We start from the raw sequence: 24,694 nt of genomic DNA on the forward strand, positions 1-24,694 counted from the left end.
CCATTCTCCACTGTTGTTTTCAAAATCGATGGGGAACTTTTGCAAAGCTTGTCCTCAACTCTGCTGTTTACTTCCAGCTGCATTTGAGCCTGTCACTCGACTCAGGAGAGGAGTCAGATAAGCAAGATATGGTAGCTATCCAATCCATCAACCTCTTATTGAAAAGTATAGGGGCGACTTTAACAGACGTCGATGACCTGATCTTCAAGTAAGTCGGAACTTTATATATGTTATTATGACTAGTGGAATCACTCTGCCTTTCATTTGTATTGTGTTTTGCAAAGGGTCCATAACAACAGCAGCCAAAAAGCGTGTCATATAACAGCTTCAACTACAGTGTGCATCTAGTATAACTGGATGTCATCTTCATGTATCCAATGTTATCTCCTCATACATTGGATACTGTGAAAGCTTCCCGGGCTGGGCTGATTATCCTCAGAGGGGGGGACTCTGCAGTTTAAAGCGCAGGAACAAAATAACAAGATACAAGGATCAAAATAAAATGGTTAAACACAAATCAAACAAATCAGATCACCCAAGCACATGCTATCCCGATGTGTCTTACTTTCTTGCTTTGTTCAGCTGGGCATTAGCCTTCACTGAACTCTCCTTTCAATCTCCTCTCCCAAACAATTAGCACCTTATTATTCCATCTGGGAGTGGTCACATTCTACACGTGGACGAAAATAATAATTTCCCGTTTTACAGTATTTAAAAATAAATCTACACAATTTTAGTACTGTATTTGTGCCAATGATATATCGTCTTTACATATCAATTTATTACAACTCAAGTGTATGTCTGTGCTTGATGAACCAGTATTTATGTAAGATTGCTACATACAAGTCATAAGTTAATAAAACAAAAAAACAAAAAAAAGCTACTACACGATTCTTACTCTTGAACCACGCTCTTAGTAGGTCAGTGGTAAATCCCGTTTTGTGCTGTTTTCTGTGTCATGAAAAAACAACTGGCAAGAAGTAGCACACTACCACCAGCACTTGATGACAGCTGCATTAGAACAAAATGTTCTGAACCAGTTAATCAATAGTTGTAGTGGAGGGTACAAAGGTAGTGTCTCTTTAGCACTGCCATTAAGAGTTGCTGGTACTTGTTTTCAAGGTCATTTGTCAGTCAATTAGTCAAAGCTCAATGTAGTGAAGGCTTTAGATAAGCCTAGCCCTCACGTGGAGTTGTGCAAGCCAGTGTGTTTGAGCATTTCGGCCTTTTTGAGCATTTTCTATGTACATGTGCTGCCTGGTAAAGGCACGAGTAAGTGGTGTGCGGGGTGAGTCATAGAGTAAGGAGCAATGTCCTCTGGGGATTTCACAGGGACAAAATCATCAAGGACTGATTCTCCTCAAAGCACTACAGTGAACCCTACTGTCCAGGCACCTGGCGAATATATGCAGACACCTGCAGGAATGGCTTTTGTCCTCCAGGGGCTGGTAGCTTGTCCACATCCGCTGTTGTGCTCCTGTCCATAAATAGAAAATTGGGTTGGTTGTGGGTTTGAAGGACGTTATGTGAATTGCTGCGCTGAGGGTCCTAACTGGACATTCTAAATTGGGGACAAAACTGGGGTAAAAGTGTAATGATTAGTGGCAAAAGATTACCTTTTAAAGTGCATTTAGTGTTTTGTTTCCAACATAATTTAAGACCCTAAAATATAAACCATTCCTTCATTCAGACTCGCTTGCTTTGAAGTGAGATACAAGTTCTACAGAAGGGACCAGCTGATGTGGACTGTGAGTAGACATTATGGTGAACAAGTAAGTACCAATCCTTTCTTGAAATGTAATCAGATAAACTGATATACAGTAAATAATAGACTTTAAAAGATTACCCGGTACTAGTGTGTCTACTTTCAATATCATGAGACTGATAGGGTCTGATCCTGGCACCGCAGGTTTGTTTTTTATCCAATAATAATGTGGTTTAGATTTCACGTGTGCTGTTTTGGAGAATCTTATGCGCTCAGTGAAAACAGGTGCATGAAGCACCAGGCAATGCTAAAGGCCAAAATATCTCCTTTGATTCCCAACAAAACAAATTGCATTAGGGCCATGTGTACCTCTCCCACCATATCTGTGACTAATTAATTATGACTAAAAATCTGTTTTTTACAGTCTTGTTTTTACAGAAAATGTTAACCTTGATGTCACATTCTAAAGAACTCCTCCTTATTTTTTTAATTATTAAAAAAAAAAATGAATATAATTATTGTTCGAGAAACTTGATAGGGCTGAGAAAGCAAAACATAACATATCAACATGTTGCAGGCAGCGTGGATTTGTTTTGGTAAAAAGGTTAGCAGTGCAGTTCACAGAAGTTCAGTACGATTAAATATCAAATTATGTGGCTCATGCAGAAGTTCACCATTATCACGCAGCTGCAGGTGCATGATTTTATTCTGTTCGGTATCATTTTGAAACATGAGGGAGATAAGTATATGTTTTTGGTTAGGAAGACTAAACCTGTTTTCATTCAATTTGATAAATCCCAGTTTGTTTTTCCAAAGCAACAACCATGTTGCATTGATTTTAACTAGTAGAAGGTCTTTTTACAGTTCACTAGATTCTCAGTTCTTGCTTGTTTTTTTTTTCTGTACACACAGCGATCACTTTAGGTTAATAGTTATATGCAGGCATCTGTGAATGACCAAGGCATATTATTATTATTATTATTATTATTATTTATTTCTTAGCAGACGCCCTTATCCAGGGCGACTTACAGTTGTTACAAGATATCACATTATACAGATATCACATTATTTTTTTTACATACAATTACCCATTTATACAGTTGGGTTTTTACTGGAGCAATCTAGGTAAAGTACCTTGCTCAAGGGTACAACAGCAGTGTCCCCCACTGGGGATTGAACCCACAACCCTCCGGTCAAGAGTCCAGAGCCCTAACCCCTAACCACTACTCCACACTGCTGCCCCCTATATAAAACGAAATGCCTTGTAATTCAACGCTATAGCTAATTTAGCCTTGGGGGGAAAAAAACATGTATGCACATATTCCTGTCTACACACAAAACCCCATTGGTCAGTCATTTGGTGAAGCCGTTTGTAACGCATCAAGTTTGAGGCATCATGCTGGCATATCCAGATATGCTGTAATAAACTGTTTTTGTCAATGTAATCCTGGAAATCACCAACTATTGCAAATACAAATGCACGATCCTTTTTCCTATGCATGTAAAACAGTATTACAGTATTAGTGTTAAACAGGAATATGGGTATGCATTGTATTTGTTTTTCTCTAAGGATGATCATTTAATATCATGACCGGTGAAAACAAATTGTTGCGGAAGTTGGCTCAGTTGTTTGTCCAACATATTTGACACTGAGAAAATAGGCATTAAATGGGTATGGACAGCATACCCAGGGCAGCAAAGGGTTAAGCAACTAATTTTCTTCTGTTATAGAATAAACCCAATTTATCTGACCTTCTAGCGAACATGTGCCATGCTTTTAGTGCATATAATTAAAAAGCCACTATATTGCATGACAGTTGCCAGTGTAGAATGGGAAATGTCAGCTTGACTTGTACTCTTTTTGCTCCTGGTAGAAGCACAAGGTAGAGTTCTAGTTACGTCAGCAAGAGCATACAAAGCCTGTCTATTCCATTGTATTTCTTTTCTTGTATTTCTCTAACTGTCCTTATTAACAAATTGGAAAATATAGCCTGACTGGCCACTTTTATTAGAACCTCTACCTCATTTTCAAGTTCCTCATAGTTGGATTAAGATCCAGACAACGCGGTGGCCATGGAAGATGTCTGGAGTCTCTGCAAACCATTCAGGCTCAGTTCTGGCACTGTGGACGGGTGCATTATTGTCTTGCTGTAGCTATTGCTGTTAGGGTATAACACCAGAGTGATGTGAAATTCAATTGGATAGACATGTCCTAATAAAGTGACCAGCCAGTGTCATTATACATTTGATATCTAGAGATTAAAAACTAGTCATTTCATTAAATTAAACTGCTTTAGATACAATGGGGAATCCTGTATTGTGTGCAGCCATTTTGTCATCGTATAAGAAAATCCATAATTTATACAGTTCCTCTTGACATTTAGCAGTATTGTGTGCATAATGTGTGCATAATATACATAATGTTCTTTATTAGGTATAAAATGCCCTTTATATGTAATCAAATGTGAAGAGTAGTACAGTTGTGGAAACAACAGTTACAGAGAAGGAGGAGCCTTGAATATTCAGCAGCTTGTCTTTAATGGTTTTATTTTCTTTATTCTAGTTTCTGAAACAGATGTATGTGCTTGTGTTGGGTCTGGATGTTCTTGGGAATCCATTTGGACTGATCAGAGGACTTTCTGAGGGAGTAGAGGCCTTCTTCTATGAACCTTTCCAGGTAACAATGACATAACTCCCTTTTGCACAGCTCCTACTTCCTGGCAATGTAAGTCCAGCCACAGTGCAGAGCACATTTATTTTGTTCCTGTAGAAATTCTTGCATACAAATCCTGCTGGATTTTGTAGTTGTATATGCTTTGAAATACCTAAAATGTGTTCATTGTATGTCAGTGCACATTAAATCCTTGGAAACAAATTGTCATTTTCATCAATGTCAGTTGTTGGTTGTCATTGCAGGGTGCTGTTCAAGGTCCTGAAGAATTTGCTGAGGGTTTTGTTATTGGAGTAAGGAGTCTTCTAGGCCACACTGTAGGTAAGGCAATACCCAAGGGTTTCTGCAGGTCCACACACACTTAAACAAAGGGCAACATTAACTTTGTAACAATCCAGTCAGACCCACTTGACATTGTATTCTCTCACTGTACATTTTGAATTGTATTTATATTACGCAGGTGGTGCAGCAGGAGTAGTGTCACGAATCACAGGCTCTGTTGGAAAGGGACTAGCCGCCATCACCATGGATAAAGAATACCAGCAGAAACGCAGGGAGGAGATGAACCGCCAGCCTAAGGATTTTGGAGACAGCCTGGCCAAAGGAGGGAAAGGCCTGCTTTGGGTAGGAACTGCTGTATAAGCCAGCATCATATTGAAGAGCTAAACAGCAGATCATCAAGTGATTTTAGCTAACAAAATTCCTAAATCATTTGTGCCCTACCATTTCCTTTATCTGTGCAGTTTTGAAAGAAACATATGTTATAGCAAACATGTATTTTAATTGCAAAACTGGTACTACATTAGGTTATAGAAAGCAGTTTACCATATACACCCACAAAGGAAACAGATTTTGCTGTTTCTGTTGAATATAAAAACACGTGAAAAATTAGTGTGGCACATCAAAACAGGACACAGCAGTGTTTTTAAATTGACAGTCATGCTGTGCTGATACCTAGCTATGTTTACTCCAAACCTGATCCAAACCTACATCACTTCTGAAGTGCAACGAATCCGCCTTTGTTCTTTTGGAGTGCCGCATTTGTTTACTACTAATGGGGAGGAATGAATATATAAATACATCGTTGTGTTCTACGTGAGCTTTGTAGTCCCCACTTTGAGCATTCTTCAGAAGTGCCTCACTTCTTGATGATATTTGTAGGACATGTAATGTCATTCTGAAAGCTAACCAAGTATGGGAGAGTCCCAGGAATATCCTGATGAAGTCTTCGTCATGTGTAATCCCTTTAGCTGAATTGTGTACACTGCATGGCCACTTTTATTAGGACCTGTACTTATATGGGGTTGGGTCTCCATTTGCCCTGATGACCAGTGGTATAAGACTCTACAAGGTGCTGGACGGTGTCAATCCATTCTGCCACTGATCTGGTACTCAATTGATGCAGAGAATCGAAGTGACAAATACGTTGTTCCAGTTCATCCAATACATGCTGAATGGGATTAAGATCCTTTGCTGATACACTCCGATGTCTTGGAGCAGCCTATCAATGTGATTGTTCTTGCTGTTGTGGGACCTGCTTGACACGCACCCAGTTGTGCTGCAGGGATCACAGGTCACAGCACACGATCATCTAATTTGCCACCCAATTGGGTGGACAGGTCCTAATTAACAGGCAATGTGTATCTTACATGTGCTGTTGCTCATTACATGTATATCCAAAGTGCCAAAACAAGCTTTTGTGTATCTCATGACTGCATTCACTTAAACACCTACACCCTTTTAAAAAGTGCTCTGATCTACTGCAATTGTAGAATGTGTTTTAAAAGCAGATACAAGAAAGGCGGTACTCTTGATGTTATGATTGAATGTCATTTATGCTTAACACAGTAGGAAAAAAAACCTGTATAAAGACAGTTTGTTAGGAATTTGTTTTTGCAACAAAATGTATTTACCTGGAAAAAGTTTACCTCCATAAGGTTTTCAAATATGTATATTAATATTAATACATATACTATCAGTTAATTTGTATACCCACGTCATTATTTATGAATGTCAAAATATGTAAATAGCCCAAATTCACCAGTTCTCCTCTTTTAGTTTTTTCCAGGCACCAGTTCAATTATTATTTTCTTTTCTTCCAGGGGGTGGTTGGTGGAGTGACAGGAATCGTTACAAAACCTGTAGAAGGTATTTGAAACCTTTTGTTTTTTTAAACTGGATCTCATTTTGCAATCTACCTTCAAATTCAGCGACAGAATGTGTGAATTGCACTGTTCTAAGTTACACTGCGTTGTTAAGTAGATGCAGAGCTTGTCCTAAGGAAAGTAATTATCTGACATCATAGGTTTAAACATGCTGTATTTTATTTCACTAACAAGTCTGTTATCCAGCATGGGGTAGCTATAGTACTACATGAACGTTCATGGAGTATGATCTAGTTAGATTAATTAGGTGCTACAGTTAAGGATCTGCTCAGCAGTGCAAGATACTTGGCATATCGCTCACATTTTCTTAGCCATTAGCATGTAGCATGATTATTTTACAAAAAGCTTACAAAGAGGAAACCACAAGTTCACAACACCACTGAAAGCATTAGCCAAGACAGTTGTCTACTTGACTTGTTACAGTTCTTCCCTCCAGAATTTATGATTGTGAGTTTTTGATTATCCGGATAATGAAAAACTGATGTTTAAATAAGACAACATGAATAAGAGGTAAGACTGTGTACCTTCTCGTCTGCAGGCGCTAAGAAGGAAGGAGCAGCTGGTTTCTTTAAAGGACTCGGGAAAGGTCTGGTTGGAGTCGTGGCTCGACCGACGGGAGGCATTGTAGACATGGCCAGCAGCACCTTTCAAGGAATACAGAGGTGGGAAGCCAGGCATTGCTCGCTTCATTGAGAGAATCTGCCATGGTTATTAAGCTACGGTAGTTTCAGTTAACGAGATACAATGGAATGCAGTTTGAAGTTTGTTTGCTTGATATAATCCCTTAGAGCAGGGGTGGGCAATTCTGGTCCTGGAGGGCCGGGGTCCCTCCTGGCTTTTGTTCCAACTGTGCTCTAAATTACTTAATTGTACTGATTATTACCAATTATTGGTCTAATTAAGTAATTTAGAGCACAGTTTGAACAAAAGCCAGGAGGGACACCGGCCCTCCAGGACCAGGATTGCCCACCCCTGCCTTAGTCTACCTCAGACAGGGGTGGGCAATGGATGATACATTACAGTTGCCAGTCAACCCTTGCTGTGCAATATGTCATGATGCAGCTGCCTGAGAACTATAAAAAAAAAGTAATGTTCGGCCACTTTTCACAATTATTATTATTACTTATCTATTTTTTTTAATATTAATTCAAGAGCTAAAAAATCAGACGTTTAATATTGATCAAAATTAGGGGCGAGTCTATGATAACAATGTGAGTTATATGTTATATTGTAAATGCATCTGAAATGACTTTTGGGTCAGTCACGTTGGGAGGCTACAACAGGGACAGGCGTGGATCCGATGATAACAACATGGTAAGCAATGCATCTTGAGAAGCTCAACATAATCCATTCCACAGTGAAGTATTTCTGCTAATCCACTGTTCTCTATTTTATATTAAATACCGGTACATTTACCTTCCTATCATTTATGAAAGTGCAAGCCACCCCTTCCCCCACCCTTTTGTGCTGGAGCAAATGATATATGCCACAGGATGAGAACAGATTGTGTGGAGTGCAGTGGGAAACCTTATCATGAACTCATCAGCTCAGAGACGAGATCGGACAGGCCTGTTTATTAAATTACGTTTTGCTCATTTATTTAGGAATTTGGGGCTGTGGTAAAATCCAAACAGCTATTGATTTAACTCAAAAGGCTACTATAGCTCCTGGTGTTTTTTCGTTACTGTACGCTCACTGGCGCCGCTCCCCCAATCTGTTCACCTCCTCTGGATTGGTCTGTTGCACGTGATGCACTGATGGTTCATCATTGGAGACAAACAAAATGTTGAGTCCCCACCAAGAAGAACTGGAAAGCACTATTGTTCATGTACAGTGGGCTAGCTTGAAGAACTGCAGTGCCAACTTTGTGTTTGGGGTAGGAGGAGTTTTTTAAATATTAGATACTAGTTTTCACATAACACAGTTATCACAAGATTCATGGTTTGTCTTTAGCCATTCAGAAGCTCAATGCTCTCAAATTCTACTGGAACTTATCATGCAAGTTGTGTACAGTGCTTTCAAAGTCATATATTCAAGCTAGTTCCCAAATTGAGGATTGTTTTTGCATGACATTAATTCAATCATACACACATTTATTGTATTTTATTTTATTTTATTTTTATATAGGAAATTCACCTTCTACAGACCATTGAGACTTATGCTTCAAAACAGAATTGTTGAAAACTTTGTGTCAGTGTTCTTGTGAAACTAACAGCAACATTTAAAACAGCACAAAATAAAACTCTGAAGTAATAGAAGAAAAAAAATACCAGTACAATTATTTGCCATATATAATTGTATTTATTTATTAATTGAACAACTTTCACAGCATCACGCAGCTCCCGTGCCATGGTAATCTGCTTCTCTAGCTTGTTCCATGAGCTGTCCCCCTGCATTGCTTATTAGCAAGAACTGTTCTGGTTAAATCCTGGTGATTGTATTGTGGAAAAGCAAATCAAAACAAAAGACCCTTTTGTAAGCAAACAATCTGCAAGAAAAGTTGCGTGTTTGCTCATCAAATCGTCATTATTACCCTAACATGATGTTATTAATAACTAAATAAACTTATTGTTCCATGCTGTCCAAATAGAGGTAATCAAAGGTGAGATAAAATGGATTTTAAAACCATAATCCATACATTTCCTGGTACAATACCTAGCTGTACTTCATCAAATGCTTTAACAACACGTTTTTCTTGCGTTCGTTTTGCATTACAGATGTAAGTATGATCAGCGGTTAACAAAGTATATTCCCTTCCAGTGCCAAACTTGTGCACAAGCCTTAAACAAAGTTTGACTTAGTTATAGTGAAGTTATGTATTTGGCATCAAAAAGATAATCCACTGCTGTTTCCTGGTGAGCCTTTGCAATGTTAAAGAAAATAGGTAGCTTCAGAAGTCATTTTATTTCGATTGAAACTCTGAACAAACTCAAAGCAAGCTCAACGCCAGTAGAGAAAAATGATAATAACTGAGCCACAGAGCCTAGTACCATTAGGAGTGAGTGCAAACACCATACAATAGTGCATAGGTAATGTAAAACAAACACTTTAACATTTTAATTGAAATACTCTTTAGCTGTTTGTTGTTTATCGAGCACCCTGGAGCTCAGGAAAGGCAATAGTTTGGTACACTGACATCCTGTTTTGATCATTAGGGTTGCCGAGTCAACTGAAGAAGTGTCTAAAATACGCCCCCCACGTCTCATTCGGGAAGATGGAATCATCCGACCTTTCAACCAGGGAGATGCAGAGGGATACGACTTGTTCCAGGTAAGTTACAAACATGTCTGACAGTTTTAACTAGAAAAACTGCCAAAATTATTATATTTTTGTATGTGTTTTTTTTGGCAGCCATTGTCATGATATGCGAAACGACTCATATCAGCAGGTATTTAAAATAACTACTGGGGAATTATGATTCACCCTTTAAGTATCCATTCTTTAAGTACTACAGGTACAGTAAACAGAAGATTGTGAATTATCATCACAAGCAAGTGAAGCCAAAAAAAAAGCTTGTTGCACATTACTATAGTCTTTTTACTACTATTATTAGTTTATTTAGCAGACACCTTTATCCAAGGCGACTTACAGAGACTAGGGTGTGTGAACTATGCATCAGCTGCAGAGTCAATTACAACTACGTCTCACCCGAAAGACGGAGCATAAGGGGGTTAAGTGACTTGCTCAGTGTCACACAATGAGTCAGTTCCATTCTCCTATACTTCTGTGTAATATCCAACATGAAGATCTGTGTTTTGAAATACTGGTTTAATTTGACCCGCTGTGGTGTTTTTATTACCCTTGAAAACAAATATTTCTGTTCAAAGTGATTGAACTGATTGGTCAGTTTTCCTCCCATTTGTAGGCTGCACTGTCTCTCTTTCTTCCTGAACTCTAACTTGTTTTCTGTCCTTTCTTCTCTCTACACATGCAGCATGAAATGGAATAAGAGCTTCACATGTTTTCTGTGTGTGTGTGTGTATATATATATATATATATATATATATATATATATATATATATATATATATATATATATATATATATATATATATATATATATAGTATTGTATAGACTATTTGCCTCCATAAAGACTGTTCCAACAACATGCTGTCTATGGTTGGCTGCTTTGTAGTGGTGTCGGTCATCTTTGGAAATTGATTCCTAAATTGCCAAATGCTTTTTGCTAACTGCCTGCTACCTGGTTATCCCCTCCTAATTCTTATTTTTAATAACTTTCCTGTGCCCAAGTTATCCCCCCACCCTGGCATAAAACAGAGAGGCTTCAACTGTCTTCCAGCATGTAATATGATTTGGTTTACAGTACCAGCAATATGCATTGTAAATAACTAGATACAGTTAAGCAGTGGCATTCAGGAGTGTTCTTAAAACTTCTATATTCAAAAGTTTCTGCTCATATTTGAGACTGTGAATTGTTCTCAAAAGATGCAGACTGCTATGTGCAGAGGCAGAAAAGCCTTAGGCAAATAACTGAAACTACAATCTGTGTAATATCGCCTTTAACCACTGAACTATCTATGTAGGTGGTGCGATAAAGAAAATGATCAGAAGGAAAGAGTTCAAATTTAAAAGTACTTTTTAAATAGGTTTATTTCCATGAAAGTGTAAATTTGTTGCAACAAATTATATAACCCCAAATAGTTTTGTATCATTATCTAATGGCTTTGTTTTTTTAGACCACCTGGAACACTATTGTGCAATTTAAATGGCTTCTTCTGGCAAAACACCTGCACTTATAAAGAGCAATTTTTATATTCCATTTATTACATAAATAATTCACCTGTATTTATTTAGAGCCCTCATGAATAAAACTCAGCAGATGTGCACACTGTACAAGAACACATATTAACATGCAGTGTCCCACAAATAGCTGGAACAAAAGACGGTTTTATACTCGAAATATTCTTGAGGTTTCTTTTACAACATTCATCAAACAACCGGCCTTGTTTACAGTCCAGATGGTTTACATTACACAATAGTAATTACATATACAGTAGTAAGTTCACATTTTTTTTCTTTTAAAGCTGTGCTATAGCATATCATTTTCACTCTTATTAAACAACTTTTAAACCGAGATTGTAAAAAATATATGTATAGAACCACATGGGATATTGCAGGACAGTTAGCTTGTCAAGACAGTTTAAAATGCCTTATGTTTTTACAAGTTGGGATTTTGCCCATCTGTCAAACCACGTGGCAGTGAAAACGAATAGTCAGAACTTTTGCATTGATATGGCTTTCTTTCGTATTGCCTGATCTGTACTATACATATACCTCATTTCACTGTCGGCTCTCTGTTGCTGCTGATATTAAATTTAATACACTCCAAACCTCTGCCTTTAAATATATCACTGACTGAGCACAAGAACATAGCTAAAAATGAGATTCATTATGAGTGTATCTCCTGAATGCTTAAACTAACTGTGAAAACTGGTTTTTGTTAGTTACAAAGTGGTTTCCATCACATGGTACCGTTCCGTTACCAAGGGTTTTACTCCAAAAATGGTCAACTTCATTATGTAAAAAATCCCCCGAAGAACCACCAAGGTGGCGGGTTTCTCTTTAGAAAGAGGAGAACATTCATAAAGTCTACTTCACTGCCTGTGTGATCTGGTTGAGATGTTTGTGGTGGTGTTCTATTTAGAATTTTGAAAACATGTTCTTGCTCTCAGCCAGCGATAACTTAACAAAGCTCAGAAGGAAAGAAATGATGATCAGATGTTCCATAACTCCCCGTGCTCTAAAGCATAATGCATTGCTATAGGTTGTGCTTGAACAAGGGCTGTTAAAGTATAGTAAAAGCTTTTTGTGACATAGCCTTTATGCTTTGTAAATGGTTGTACTCTTGACCTCAGAGCTTCCTTGTGTTTTTGAAATGATGGGTGAAAAAACAGAACAGGGAATCAATGGCCTTCACAAATATTATTTCAAGTTGTGGGGATGGGCAGAATTCACTTGAGCCTTCATTTAAGTGTCAAGTAGGTTTCTAACTGTATTTGAAATAAAAGTTGTTTTATGGGAAAATTTATAACGAATTTGACTGAACGGATTAGAAATTGAACAGATTAAATAAACCAGGTTACCCTGCCCATTCCTAAAAAAAAAATTGCTGGCATTCTATTTATTATTTCTTTTGTTTGCCTTAAAACAATTATTCAGACACGTGTGTTTGTGTTATTTATCGTCTTGTAGCTGAAAGTTGTATTTTTGAAGTACTTTACAGGTTATATCTATCAATTTGTTTAAGGTAAACTTAGACAATAACTTGTATAAATAAAGTGTTCTATATATTTATATTTGTGTGGTTTCATATTTCTTTACATTGTAGTGTGAGCATTGTTTTGCAAGATGGATAGTCAAGTTCACAAATGTGTTTTTCTATGCACTGTCCACGAGCAGTAAAAACAGCTTCCATTAAGCAGTTAAGAAAACATTAGTGTGCTGATTAAACTGTACATGGTGGTATTGTTATATCCATCCCTATGTGTAAAGTGATAGTCATCTTATATTTCAGTAGTGTATTTCAATGGTGAGACTCTAAACAAAGAGTAAGAAGTAAAAGGTAAGAACCAAGACTCTAATTGCATGTCTAGACACCTGAAGATCCTTACTTTTAATGTGGTTAACTAGCTTCTTAACATGATCAATTGAGACCAGCCAGGCACATGTCAGTTTTAATAAAAAATGTGGATATAACACATTCACAATAGTGTCAGCTACATGCCAATAACATTGTTTTTCCTGAAGCTAGGGTTATAATACTGACATGCAGTGCTTTGGTTTGAATTGGGAGTACACCACCCAAGCTCACAGTGAACACATTCTTGCCATTCATATCTCTTTTATTGTAAGCTACAGTTTCTTTGTATTGATTACAGAGATCGGAGATAAAGAAGTTGGAAGGGGAGCTGTTCCGGGAGCACTGTAAAGTCCCGGGCAGCAGAAAAACAAGCCTTGTTGTGACAAACAGGTATTGTATGCAGATGGGATATTTTAGTAGGTCCCTGCAGCTCTTGCTTAACAATGAGATGTAGGTGGTACTGCAGCCCTAAACCAGTTCATTCATTTACTAGTTAATTTTGTTATTATTTTCTGCATATACTGTACAGTATAATCTAGCCTTTTACTTAAAGGAGACTGAGCATACATGGTAAAAATGCACGGAGTTGACTTCAGAAATATTAAAATAAACTTAATAAATTTAATTGAGAGAGATTTCTAGTCAAAACATTTGTCACTGAATGTATTAAGTTTCTTTTGAGTATTCCTGACTATCAGATGTTCACCAATAATATGTATTTTCTTGATGTGTTACTCAATTGTAATCCAAGACCAAACACTCAACACATGGTCATAATAAATGAAAGAACGCTGTAAACATACACATTCCATTTCAATACTGTGCAGGAACACAAAAACGTGCGGATCTTACAGGGCTGGCATGATGTTATTTGATGTACTGTATATCCACACATTCTGTGACTCATCTGATACTGACACAGAACAAGCCATGAAACAACATTACACCAAAACATGCCCATTGGAGGTGTTTCAGTGTTACAAACCACCTAATATGATCAGCATCTTCAGAAATGTTCGCCTCACAAGAGACCGTAAAAAAAATAATTAGTTATTTCTGAATTTCCCAAAGCAGCTGCTATCAATTGGCCTCGTAAGAATTTATGATAATAACTGTGCTTTCTGTTTTTCTTTCTCTGATATCCAGGAGAGTGATGTGTTTGAAGGAGATAGACTTTGTGGACCACATCAACAAAGACTGGGAGTGCTTGTTTGAAAATTTTACCCGGCCCCCCTCGCTGCAAGGAAGCTCTTTGAATATATACACCAAGGTATTCAATGATTTATAAAACACAAACATGCTTTATGTGTGCCAACAATATTTTGAGAAATAGAGTAAACCACAATAAGTTGGGTGAAAGATGTTCTTTATGGTATATCTGGCAAACTGCTTATCCCAGTGTGATGAAACTTGGATTGGAGAGTATCAGATTCTGATTTTAACATGAGGTGCCTTGATTTTAACATAATGTGCATGTAATATATGTACATATATATTACATGCACAGTATTTTTGCTTTCAAATATCAATGCATCAATTATTGTTGATTATTACCTGCCCAACATTTGATTTAGATAATTGATAGCTAGTTGCAGCTCGTATCATACTTTTGATGTTTAATATACTTCTCTATCACATGTTACCTTTTGAAATATTGCAGAATCAAGGAATAAAAATGTTTCAAAACAAAGACAGCCAGGATTCAATGAGAGAGGTGCCTCTCCAAAATCCTGACATTGCCTGGGTAAATAATCTTAAAATACTTCAACGTGAAATTATCTGTATTTTGTAAGGTATAATTAGGGCTTCGGATTTTCAGTTTTAACTGATAACGCCCAAGCGTGTTGGAAAGTAAAAAGTGAAAGCAGTGAAAAAAAAATTGATGATTTACATGAAACTCGAAAATAGCTCAAAATAAGCACCGAAAGATAAAATGAATAAAACACAGAAAAACAGAAGCCCTAGATGTAATTAAATGACGTAATCCTAGTAAAGGTAATTAAGGAATGTATGTAATTACGATGCAGTAGCTATTTGGCAACATTTTTATCTCTTCTCAGCGAGTCTGATCTGTTTCCCTTTTTTTTTTTTTTTTTTTTACAGAAAATGTGCAGTGCAATCGATGAAGCTAAAACTTCCAGGCAACAGCACCAGCTAGTAAAACAGAAATCCCGTCGATTTATTAAACAAAACACATTGCCCTGAGGTCAAAAGAACTGCCTCCAAGTCTGACGCTTATCTTATCTGATTTTATTATTATTCTTTTTTGTTATGGTTTTGTGTTTACAATCCAGTTTACAAATGATATGATATTATAAAAAAGTAAAAGCACATATTACATGGAGAAACTGAAGAAACAAAAAATATTGGACTGAGGGGCGTAAACTCTTTTTTGGTGTTTGTTTTTTGGTTTGGTTTATTTTGAAGAATTAAAATACAGCAAATAGTTGTAGTTTTAAAAGGAAAGGCTTTTTTTAAAAGGTTGTGATAGGAAATTAGTCCTCAGAAAAGGGGCCGAATTTTCCTTATCTGTCAAAGTGTTTTAATCCTAGCAGTGTCCAGGTTGTCTTTATAGTAATCTGCCCATTTCATGCACGCCATCGGTATTTGAATGCCTCAAAAACCTTACAGGTAAGGTATGGATTTGAGGTATTTCGAAGTTTAATCTAATGAAGTATTAGTTAATTTACATGGGTAAAAGTTATAGGAATGGCATTAATTAAAATGAGATTTATTAAAGTTTGCTTTTGAAACGGTGAATGAGCAAATGCATCTAGAAAACTACTATAGATGGTTTAATTAAACCAACATGTTATGCTATCCCTTTACTGAGACTATTACCCTGTTGTACACTATGTTGCACTAAATGCACAAGATACTGGAATGATGTATGTGTTGGTATTGTACTTGATTTTCTTTTGTTATGCCATGTAATCTAAATGAGATGGTTTGTACCACTAGTTAGATCAGATGTCACTTCTGTATCTGTGGCAATACACCAGCTTCAGGTATTCAAGCATTCCATTTCCTTTTGCACTAAGAACATGATCAAATGCCTTCAATTACTATACATACAAAAAATAAAAAAAGGCTGTGATATTATTTCACAAAATATTGTACTGTATACAAATAAACCTTGCTGAAAAACGTTTTCATATTGTAATGTGTTACAAGGGTTGTGAATATTGATTGCTATCTGTTTTTAAGCATTATATATTACATGAGATGAATGCAAAGTCAGATAGCCCTGTGCAATCCTGCTTTGGAAGAAACACTCCTAAACAGTGACACAGAAAAGTATGGGCTGTTGAGCAATGAGTTTGGCAGGTAGCAGCAATATACAATACAACGTGTGCTGGAAACTGGCGCTTCCTCACCAGATCTTTATTCTTGAACCAATGAAACCGCCATCCTCTTTCTGAATCTGCTACCTGTTCAACCTGGTGTAGAATGGCCTTCTGGGATGGTGATTGCCTTTCTCCGTCATAGAGGATAGTGTGATTAACACCTTGAGACCGTCAAGTAGCGGGGATGAAGACTGAGCGACAGGGTGCAGTTATTGCACAGTATCAACCATACCAGGCTTCCTGCTCTACAACAAATACACTATCCCCTGATGGTTACAGCCAGGTAAGATGTACGATACATTCACATTCTCTGATAAGTTTCTTAGTAGTTGATTTTATTTAAAAATGTGGACTGTAAGAATTTAGTTTAATTGGTATTTTGTACAAAGACAACCTTTTCATTCATACAGTATATACACTTCCTAAGTCAATAGAACCCAGAGTATAAATAGCATTAAATTGGAGCAATTTGGACAGCACACATGCATCTTATAAGCCGACAAGTTTATTTTTCATTTTTAAGCTTCTATTTTTCAAGTCTCCTTACATGTCGGAGTGTATCCTTGAGAAACAGCACCGCCAGGAAAGATATTTTAAAAGAGATTCTTGAAACCTGAGGGGGACAGGGCTGCATGCCGAGACAAATGATGATATTGTTTTTGTTAATCCTGTATATACAATATATACCACTAGGTGGCTCCACATCACTAGGATAGAAAACTACACAGGAGTTTCCCATAGGATATGGCATACATGGGTATCTTTAGCTGGAACGGTGGTTTACAGACACAGCACACAAACAATACACTTAAACTTGTATATATAGTAAATGCAGTCATATTACCCAAATACATCTTCCCTTGTCTTAACTAGTATGAAATATAGAAAGATAAATTGCTGAAGAAAGGAGTCAAAATGAAGGATAATACAAATACTTTAATACATTTATTTTACAAACTGTTGTGAACTTTTAGTCCATTAAAAATGGCAATAACTTCAAATCAATAATCCCACTGGATCGATATAGTAGATTCTGTACAGGAGATACTACAGCATATTAAGGCTTCTGTTTTCATCATGTTTTAATGACATCAGCTGTGAATTATATCGGTTCAGGAATATAAAGTATAGAAGTCTGTGAACCCATCTTGCAGTCATTATTACTGGCTCAGTTTCGAATGCAGAGTTTTTTTTTAAGGTCTCTTGTCTGGCTGCAGTTTAACTGATCTCCATTACTCCGATGGAACTGATACAAAGTGACATGCATCCCATCACAGGGTGATTTCTGCAGCTCAGTTTTGCTTCCCTCACTGTACTGTTTTTGTTGGAGAGGATTCATGCGGGTAATTTATTGGGATGCAATGGAAAGCTGTCACATGGACTTGGCCCAAGGCGTGTGGGAAAATAACTAAGTAGACTTCATACCCAACTGCAACCGAGATGGCAAATGCAAACATGTTTGTTCTTTATTTGCCCGGTGGAGAGTGACAATTAAGGCAGAAGCATAAGGTCCTAACTATTCTGTATGAACAACATTTTAAAGAACACTATTTACTGGGCCTTGTAAGCCTTTTCATTTGTATTTTTTGCAGCAAACCTAATGGCACGAGCAGCCATCCTTTCTTTGTTTGGTGCTTTGCAGACCTTTTAAAAGAGGAACTCCAGATTAACCCTCAACCTCTGGTTGTCTGCCTAGAAACAAGATTAAAATATCATCCATCTGAAAATCCTCCTGTGTCTACTCCCCCAATACATGTACAGAGTAATAACAATTCATCTGGGGTTTACATAGCAGAAATATACAATTACTGATGCAGGGGAAACACACTGGCGGTTAATAGGTTACAATCTGCCAGTACCCACACATTGCTAGGAATTCAAATGTAGTGGGGATATAGAGGGATCTAAGAGTATATTTAATATATCATATATTTTCTACTTATTGTATATTGTATATCAGGGCAATCCAACCTTTTTTGATATAAGAGCCAGAATAGGTTTATAGCTGACCTGAATGGTAGCTAAGGTAAAACTATTAGGAAACATATCGTCTTGGTCCTCTTTTTAGTGTGAACAGAAAAGAAATAAAAAAAGAGACACAAAATAGATTAGGTTTAACCCGACTGTATAAAGATACAGTTTCAGTATATCTGTTCATTGAACATATGCTAAAATACAGCGTCATTTGATCAGCATTTTGAATTTACTGTGCATGCGTCTACCAAAGCATGACATTGTACATGGCTTAAGCGCTAGCCATGTGATAGCCCTTGCGTATACTGCTCTTGTAGAAGGAACTGCCAGGGATTACGGTGTGCAAGAGGTCTTTTGACCAGTCTCAAAGGAAATATGTACGGAATGTATAATTAGGATTTGGAAGTTAAGCAGTAAACTCCCATAAAAACCAAACATATGCCACAAACACTGTATTGTTTTTAACAAAGGTTTGCATCTTGGTTTTCGCCCATGAACATTCACCTTGTTAAGGTATTGTTGAATTGTTCGCTAGTGAATTTCTTGAACATCTTTTCTCAATTCTCTTGTCAAATCTTTTGCAGTAATCCAAGGATTTTGCCTGGCTGCTCGAACGATTCTTCCAGATTTTGCAGAAATCTTTCTTGGTCTTCCACACCTGGAGCTAGTTGCAGTAGTTCCTGTTCTCCTGTGTTTGTCAATAATAGCCCACACAGAGCTTTTCGGTAAACAGTCTTTCTGCTATTTTCCTGGTAGTTTCCCCTTTTTCGTTTAGTTGTATCTGCCATTTTGAGATCGTTGCTGTACTCTTTAGTTTTAACCATTTTTGTTGGTTTTTGAATCACAAATTTCCAAATGTATTTTTCAGCGCTTGATGATTATGTATTTATTCATTCTATAATTAGGCTTCAGATGTTGGTTTGCAAATCATGATAATTGTCATTAATTAGGAATGAATGGGTTTCATACGAAATATGTTGGTTGCCCAAATACTTGTCAAAATATGAAATTAGTTTTTGCATGTTATTTTTCATTTTATGCATGTAATAATTTGTCGTTATTATAAAGATGAATCTCTAATTTCAATAGAACAATGCGAAATTATAGAAATCACTTTCTTTGTGGTTTCTCTTTTTTTTTTTAATTGCCCAAATACTATGTCTGCAACTGTATATACAAACAACAAAGCACAGCATTGCTAAAAAAAAATAAAAAAATAAATAAATAAATAAATAAATAAATAAAATGGAAAACATACATCCTATTTATAATACAGCAGGATCAGCAAAAAAACGTCAACACAATGTGGTTTTACCTATCTGTATATATGTTGTGCTGCTGAATCAGTTTCTAGAAGAGTAATTATAAAACTAAATGACCTTAAATGTCAGTTTAAGTGCTATCTAAATAAGGAACTCTAATAATAAATGTTAAGCAAAGGGATGTAAAGAGGTCTTGCATGTGCCACTCCTTGCAGTAATTCAGACAAGCGTATGTGCTGGGCTTTATGAAGACCCTGACAAAATGACATTGCTTGTTACAACATCTGTGGTAAGCCTCAAACATAATAACCGACCCACCTGAACAGACAAGGCCCATGTCCTCCAAGGAGCAGCCATTTTGAGACAAACAGCTTTCACAGATTACATTTCAAATATGTATTTAGTACAAGCTGGTATCCAACACACGAGTAGCAAAGAGCCAAAACTAAACTCTCACATTGCTACTGTGTGTTTAAGGGACTGTTTTTAATGCATGCAAATCAAAATCATAATTACCTACATCCATTGTAAACTCATGTGAAAATAGTAGGTTTGACACAGTACATACATGCAGGTAGAAGGACTGCTATCTCCATATACCACCTGATTCTGATGCTTTGAATGATTTGTTCTAAAGAATGTCCTTAGCAAGTTTCATGATAATTGGAAAGCTCAATTCATTTCAAACACAGAGCACTACTGCACCCCAGAACTTCCCACTCCTCTACCAACAGCAAAAAAATAAATATTCCTGGTTCTGTGCACAAGATGGCGATGTTGATCAAGTGTCAAAACAAGGCCTGCCTCCATGCTGTATTTGAAAACAAAAGTGTGTGGTGGGGGGGAAAGCTTTTGAAGTAACATCAAAAAGAAACCCTTCTTTTAAAATGTACTAGTGTCTTAGCTTGTTCTGAAATGCTTACAGTGCTATTGGGCACTTCTGTGTCTGACATTAAGATGTCACTGTTCGGGGGACGGGGGACACAAACTCAACAAAACTCTAGAAACCAGTATTATTCCCCCAGAGCTCAGTGTCAAATAAAAGGCCACTGTGATGTCAAGAGGGTGAACCACCTGGTATCCCTTGCCATATAAAAAGGTTTTCAATGTGCATTGACCCCTGAAAAGTCTGGCAGTAAATAAAGGAGTTTGGCCCGACTGTGCCTGCTCAGCTTCGTAATGGCTGTTTCAGCAGTAGAGGTGCCTTTGCCTTCCAAAAAAGTTTTTCAGCCTCAGTTTATTTTTATTTTGTTTGGTCTACTTTTGCAAGATCCGATATTCAAACAGTTGCTTAATATCTTGCAATGATCACAGATAATAAATTGAGGTCTGCTTTTAAGGGTTATGCATTATGCTCTACAGGGAGAGAATGCCTACACTGTTGACTCATATATATGTATAATGTTGTGGAGGTCTTATGTGTGCTTTGCGCTTACATTTGTAGTTATCTTGAAATCTGCTTACCAATTGAGATGAAACTTGGTTCCTTAGCACACAGTTTTCAATTACTTATTTTGCACTAATGGGTTTGAAAAGACTGCAAGGGTGTCAGATCAGCCAGTGTCTTTATATTACTGCAAGCATCAATATATATATGGCGCTATAAGAATTTCCTGATAATCGATATTGCTCGTTTAGTCAAAAATTGAACAGCTTCAGGATAATTGGTATTATCATGGTGATCTACTTTTTACATGTTATTCTTTATTGCAACGTGTTGGATTGCACATCGTTGCCCTAACCCAAAAACTACATATGATAACCTGGCCTGTTCTTTGTGTGTTTACATAGTATCAGTGCTCATTTCAGTTATTTATATCCCCAAAATAAGGGTTTGCTTTCCTGCAAACAAGCAAGACGAACACCGATTCATTCAAGAATGAGAAATGTCTCTGCTCTGCCGTACATTACGATCCAACCAATTTACATGACAAATATACACAACAAAGGCTAAGATAAATTTACACAAACCGTCCCATCCACAAATACTATTCTGCTTGCAGACATCCCAAGATTATCGAGGCATCACACTTCAATGTCTTACACTTTAACTTTACCTGAGCAATAATTCATGATGAAGCTCAGTTTGATATCCGTATTGTTGTGGCCTGGGAACTCAACAGGAAAGCGTGGGCATTGCCACTCTGAACCACTTATTCTACCCATTTATACCTGGGTCTGCTCATGTTGTGTATCTCAAAGCAGAATGACCTCACAGTACATATACTGCAGTGGAAGTAAACAGTAATTTGGCTACAATAATACAGCTTCACCTGTAGAGTACTTCAGTTGTGCAGGCGGCAGTGAGATTACAGTGTAGGACCTTTTGGACGAAAAATAATTTTGCACATGGAAACAGATCATGCCACATTAGCATTAAGGCAGATCATTTGCATTTCATTGTTATTCCTTCAAGTAGGGTACAGGTAGTGGGATATTGGGTAGAGACTGAAGGTTCAGTTCAATTTAGGATAACGTAGGTCTACGAGTCAATTTCCCTTAGTTACAAATACTTATTCTAAATGTAATGCAAAATGATTTAAAGGCATTTTTCATCTCTGCTATGGGTCAAGGAATTTATATTCCAGCAATTAAAATCATAATTTTTTTCTTGCTTCATTGGCTAGTGTCTCACAATCAATCAAAGGGATGTCAACAAAGCTGCATGCTTGGATATGTTCGTAAAATGAACCCATTTTCCATTGAGGATAAGGAGATTATATACATGTAAAGTTCACAACCTACATTGTTCGATAGAGGTCATACACATAAAGCTAAAGAAAAAGTCCCAGAATATATATATATATATATATATATATATATATATATATATATATATATATATATATATATATATATATATATATATAATATATATATATATATACAGACGTGCTCAAATTTGTTGGTACCCTTACAGCTCATTGAAATAATGCTTCATTCCTCCTGAAAAGTGATGAAATTAAAAGCTATTTTATCATGTATACTTGCATGCCTTTGGTATGTCATAGAATAAAGCAAAGAAGCTGTGAAAAGAGATGAATTATTGCTTATTCTACAAAGATATTCTAAAATGGCCTGGACACATTTGTTGGTACCCCTTAGAAAAGATAATAAATAATTGGATTATAGTGATATTTCAAACTAATTTGTTTCTTTAATTAGTATCACACATGTCTCCAATCTTGTAATCAGTCATTCAGCCTATTTAAATGGAGAAAAGTAGTCACTGTGCTGTTTGGTATCATTGTGTGCACCACACTGAACATGGACCAGAGAAAGCAAAGGAGAGAGTTGTCTGAGGAGATCAGAAAGAAAATAGACAAGCATGATAAAGGTAAAGGCTACAAGACCATCTCCAAGCAGCTTGATGTTCCTGTGACAACAGTTGCAAATATTATTAAGAAGTTTAAGGTCCATGGAACTGTAGCCAGCCTCCCTGGGTGCGACCGCAAGAGGGAAATCGACTCCAGATTGAACAGAAGGATAGTGCGAATGGTAGAAAAAGAACCAAGGATAACTGCCAAAGAGATACAAGCTGAACTCCAAGGTGAAGGTACGTCAGTTTCTGATCGCACCATCCGTCGCTTTTTGAGCGAAAGTGGAAGAAGACCCAGGAGGACTCCACTTTTGACAGAAAAACAAAAAAGCCAGATTAGAATTTGCTAAAATGCATATTGACAAGTCACAATCCTTCTGGGAGAATGTCCTTTGGACAGATGAGTCAAAACTGGAGCTTTTTGGCAAGTCACATCAGCTCTATGTTCACAGACAAAAAATTGAAGCTTTCAAAGAAAAGAACACCATACCTACAGTGAAACATGGAGGAGGCTCGGTTATGTTTTGGGGCTGCTTTGCTGCGCCTGGCACAGGGTGCCTTGAATCTGTGCAGGGCACAATGAAATCTCAAGACTATCAAGGCATTCTGGAGCGAAACGTACTGCCCAGTGTCAGAAAGCTCTGTCTCAGTCGCAGGTCATGGGTCCTCCAACAGGATAATGACCCAAAACACACAGCTAAAAGCACCCAAGAATGGATAAGAACAAAACATTGGACTATTCTGAAGTGACCTTCTATGAGTCCTGATCTGAATCCTATTGAACATCTATGGAAAGAGCTGAAACTTGCAGTCTGGATATAAATATCTTTGTAGAATAAGCAATAATTCATCTCTTTTCACAGCTTATTTGCTTTATTCTATGACGTACCAAAGGCATGCAAGTATACATGATAAAATAGCTTTTAATTTCATCACTTTTCAGGAGGAATGAAGCATTATTTCAATGAGCTGTAAGGGTACCAACAAATTTGAGCACGTCTGTATATATATATATATATATATATATATATGAGCAGAACTTGTATATACCCCTACAAACCACAAGGTCAAACTCCGTAAGCAGCCGTTGAAGACAGCTTGTGAATGGCAAGCTCGATTCCTGACAAGCTTCTACTGCCCTACAGCTTTAGTGCTGTTGAGATTTATTGATATTAATATAGTGAATAGTGATATGTTTTACTGGTGGTAAAAACATTCAGTACCTACCCCATACATTAGACTGTACTCAAGGGTCATCAGAATGGAAACAATAAAGGTAAGAAATCTCATTTGTGCTTCTAGCAAAAAGACATGTACTCTGATGCAAATATACCCAAGTATTATTGTGCTTTCCTACAGAGATGTACATGCAGTGGTGACCATACATATCGAGTCTCCTTACATTGTACCTCATTCAGCCATTCTTAACTTACTTCACATCTTTTACACTCCAGATATGAACTGTTGGAACAAATTACCAAGTCAACAGATTTAAAACATAACAAACTGGGCATTGAAAATATCAAATACTGCATACAATGCTAATGTGTGCAGGATATCTAATTGTCATCCTCATTTGTTATTTGTCCATAGATTCAATAGACATACCGGTTTTGTCACACTATTTGTCCTTCTCATTCTTAAAATGT

The 24,694-nt window shown here is 37.0% G+C and overlaps 1 protein-coding gene across 6 annotated transcripts in view; it reads left to right on the top strand.

Moving 5' to 3' along the window:
* Window positions 1-16,294, top strand: part of LOC117428523 (intermembrane lipid transfer protein VPS13C-like) — a 99,099-nt gene extending 82,805 nt beyond the window's left edge. For 5 of the 6 annotated variants that reach the window (XM_058995051.1, XM_058995052.1, XM_058995053.1 and 2 more), the window contains 12 exons: window positions 78-208; window positions 1,691-1,772; window positions 4,269-4,382; window positions 4,622-4,697; window positions 4,837-5,000; window positions 6,479-6,524; window positions 7,080-7,203; window positions 9,697-9,811; window positions 13,442-13,533; window positions 14,290-14,413; window positions 14,804-14,887; window positions 15,247-16,294. In XM_058995051.1, the coding sequence (XP_058851034.1) occupies window positions 78-208; window positions 1,691-1,772; window positions 4,269-4,382; window positions 4,622-4,697; window positions 4,837-5,000; window positions 6,479-6,524; window positions 7,080-7,203; window positions 9,697-9,811; window positions 13,442-13,533; window positions 14,290-14,413; window positions 14,804-14,887; window positions 15,247-15,348 (1,254 nt within the window). In that variant the 3' untranslated portion in view covers window positions 15,349-16,294. Of the gene's footprint in view, window positions 1-77; window positions 209-1,690; window positions 1,773-4,268; window positions 4,383-4,621; window positions 4,698-4,836; window positions 5,001-6,478; window positions 6,525-7,079; window positions 7,204-9,696; window positions 9,812-10,475; window positions 10,535-13,441; window positions 13,534-14,289; window positions 14,414-14,803; window positions 14,888-15,246 lie in introns of those variants that run through there. The other variant, XM_058995055.1, reaches the window with a different exon arrangement.
* Window positions 16,295-24,694: the final 8,400 nt, after the last annotated feature.

This window comes from Acipenser ruthenus, chromosome 21 (assembly GCF_902713425.1).
Source record: "Acipenser ruthenus chromosome 21, fAciRut3.2 maternal haplotype, whole genome shotgun sequence".
Lineage (NCBI taxonomy): Eukaryota > Metazoa > Chordata > Actinopteri > Acipenseriformes > Acipenseridae > Acipenser > Acipenser ruthenus.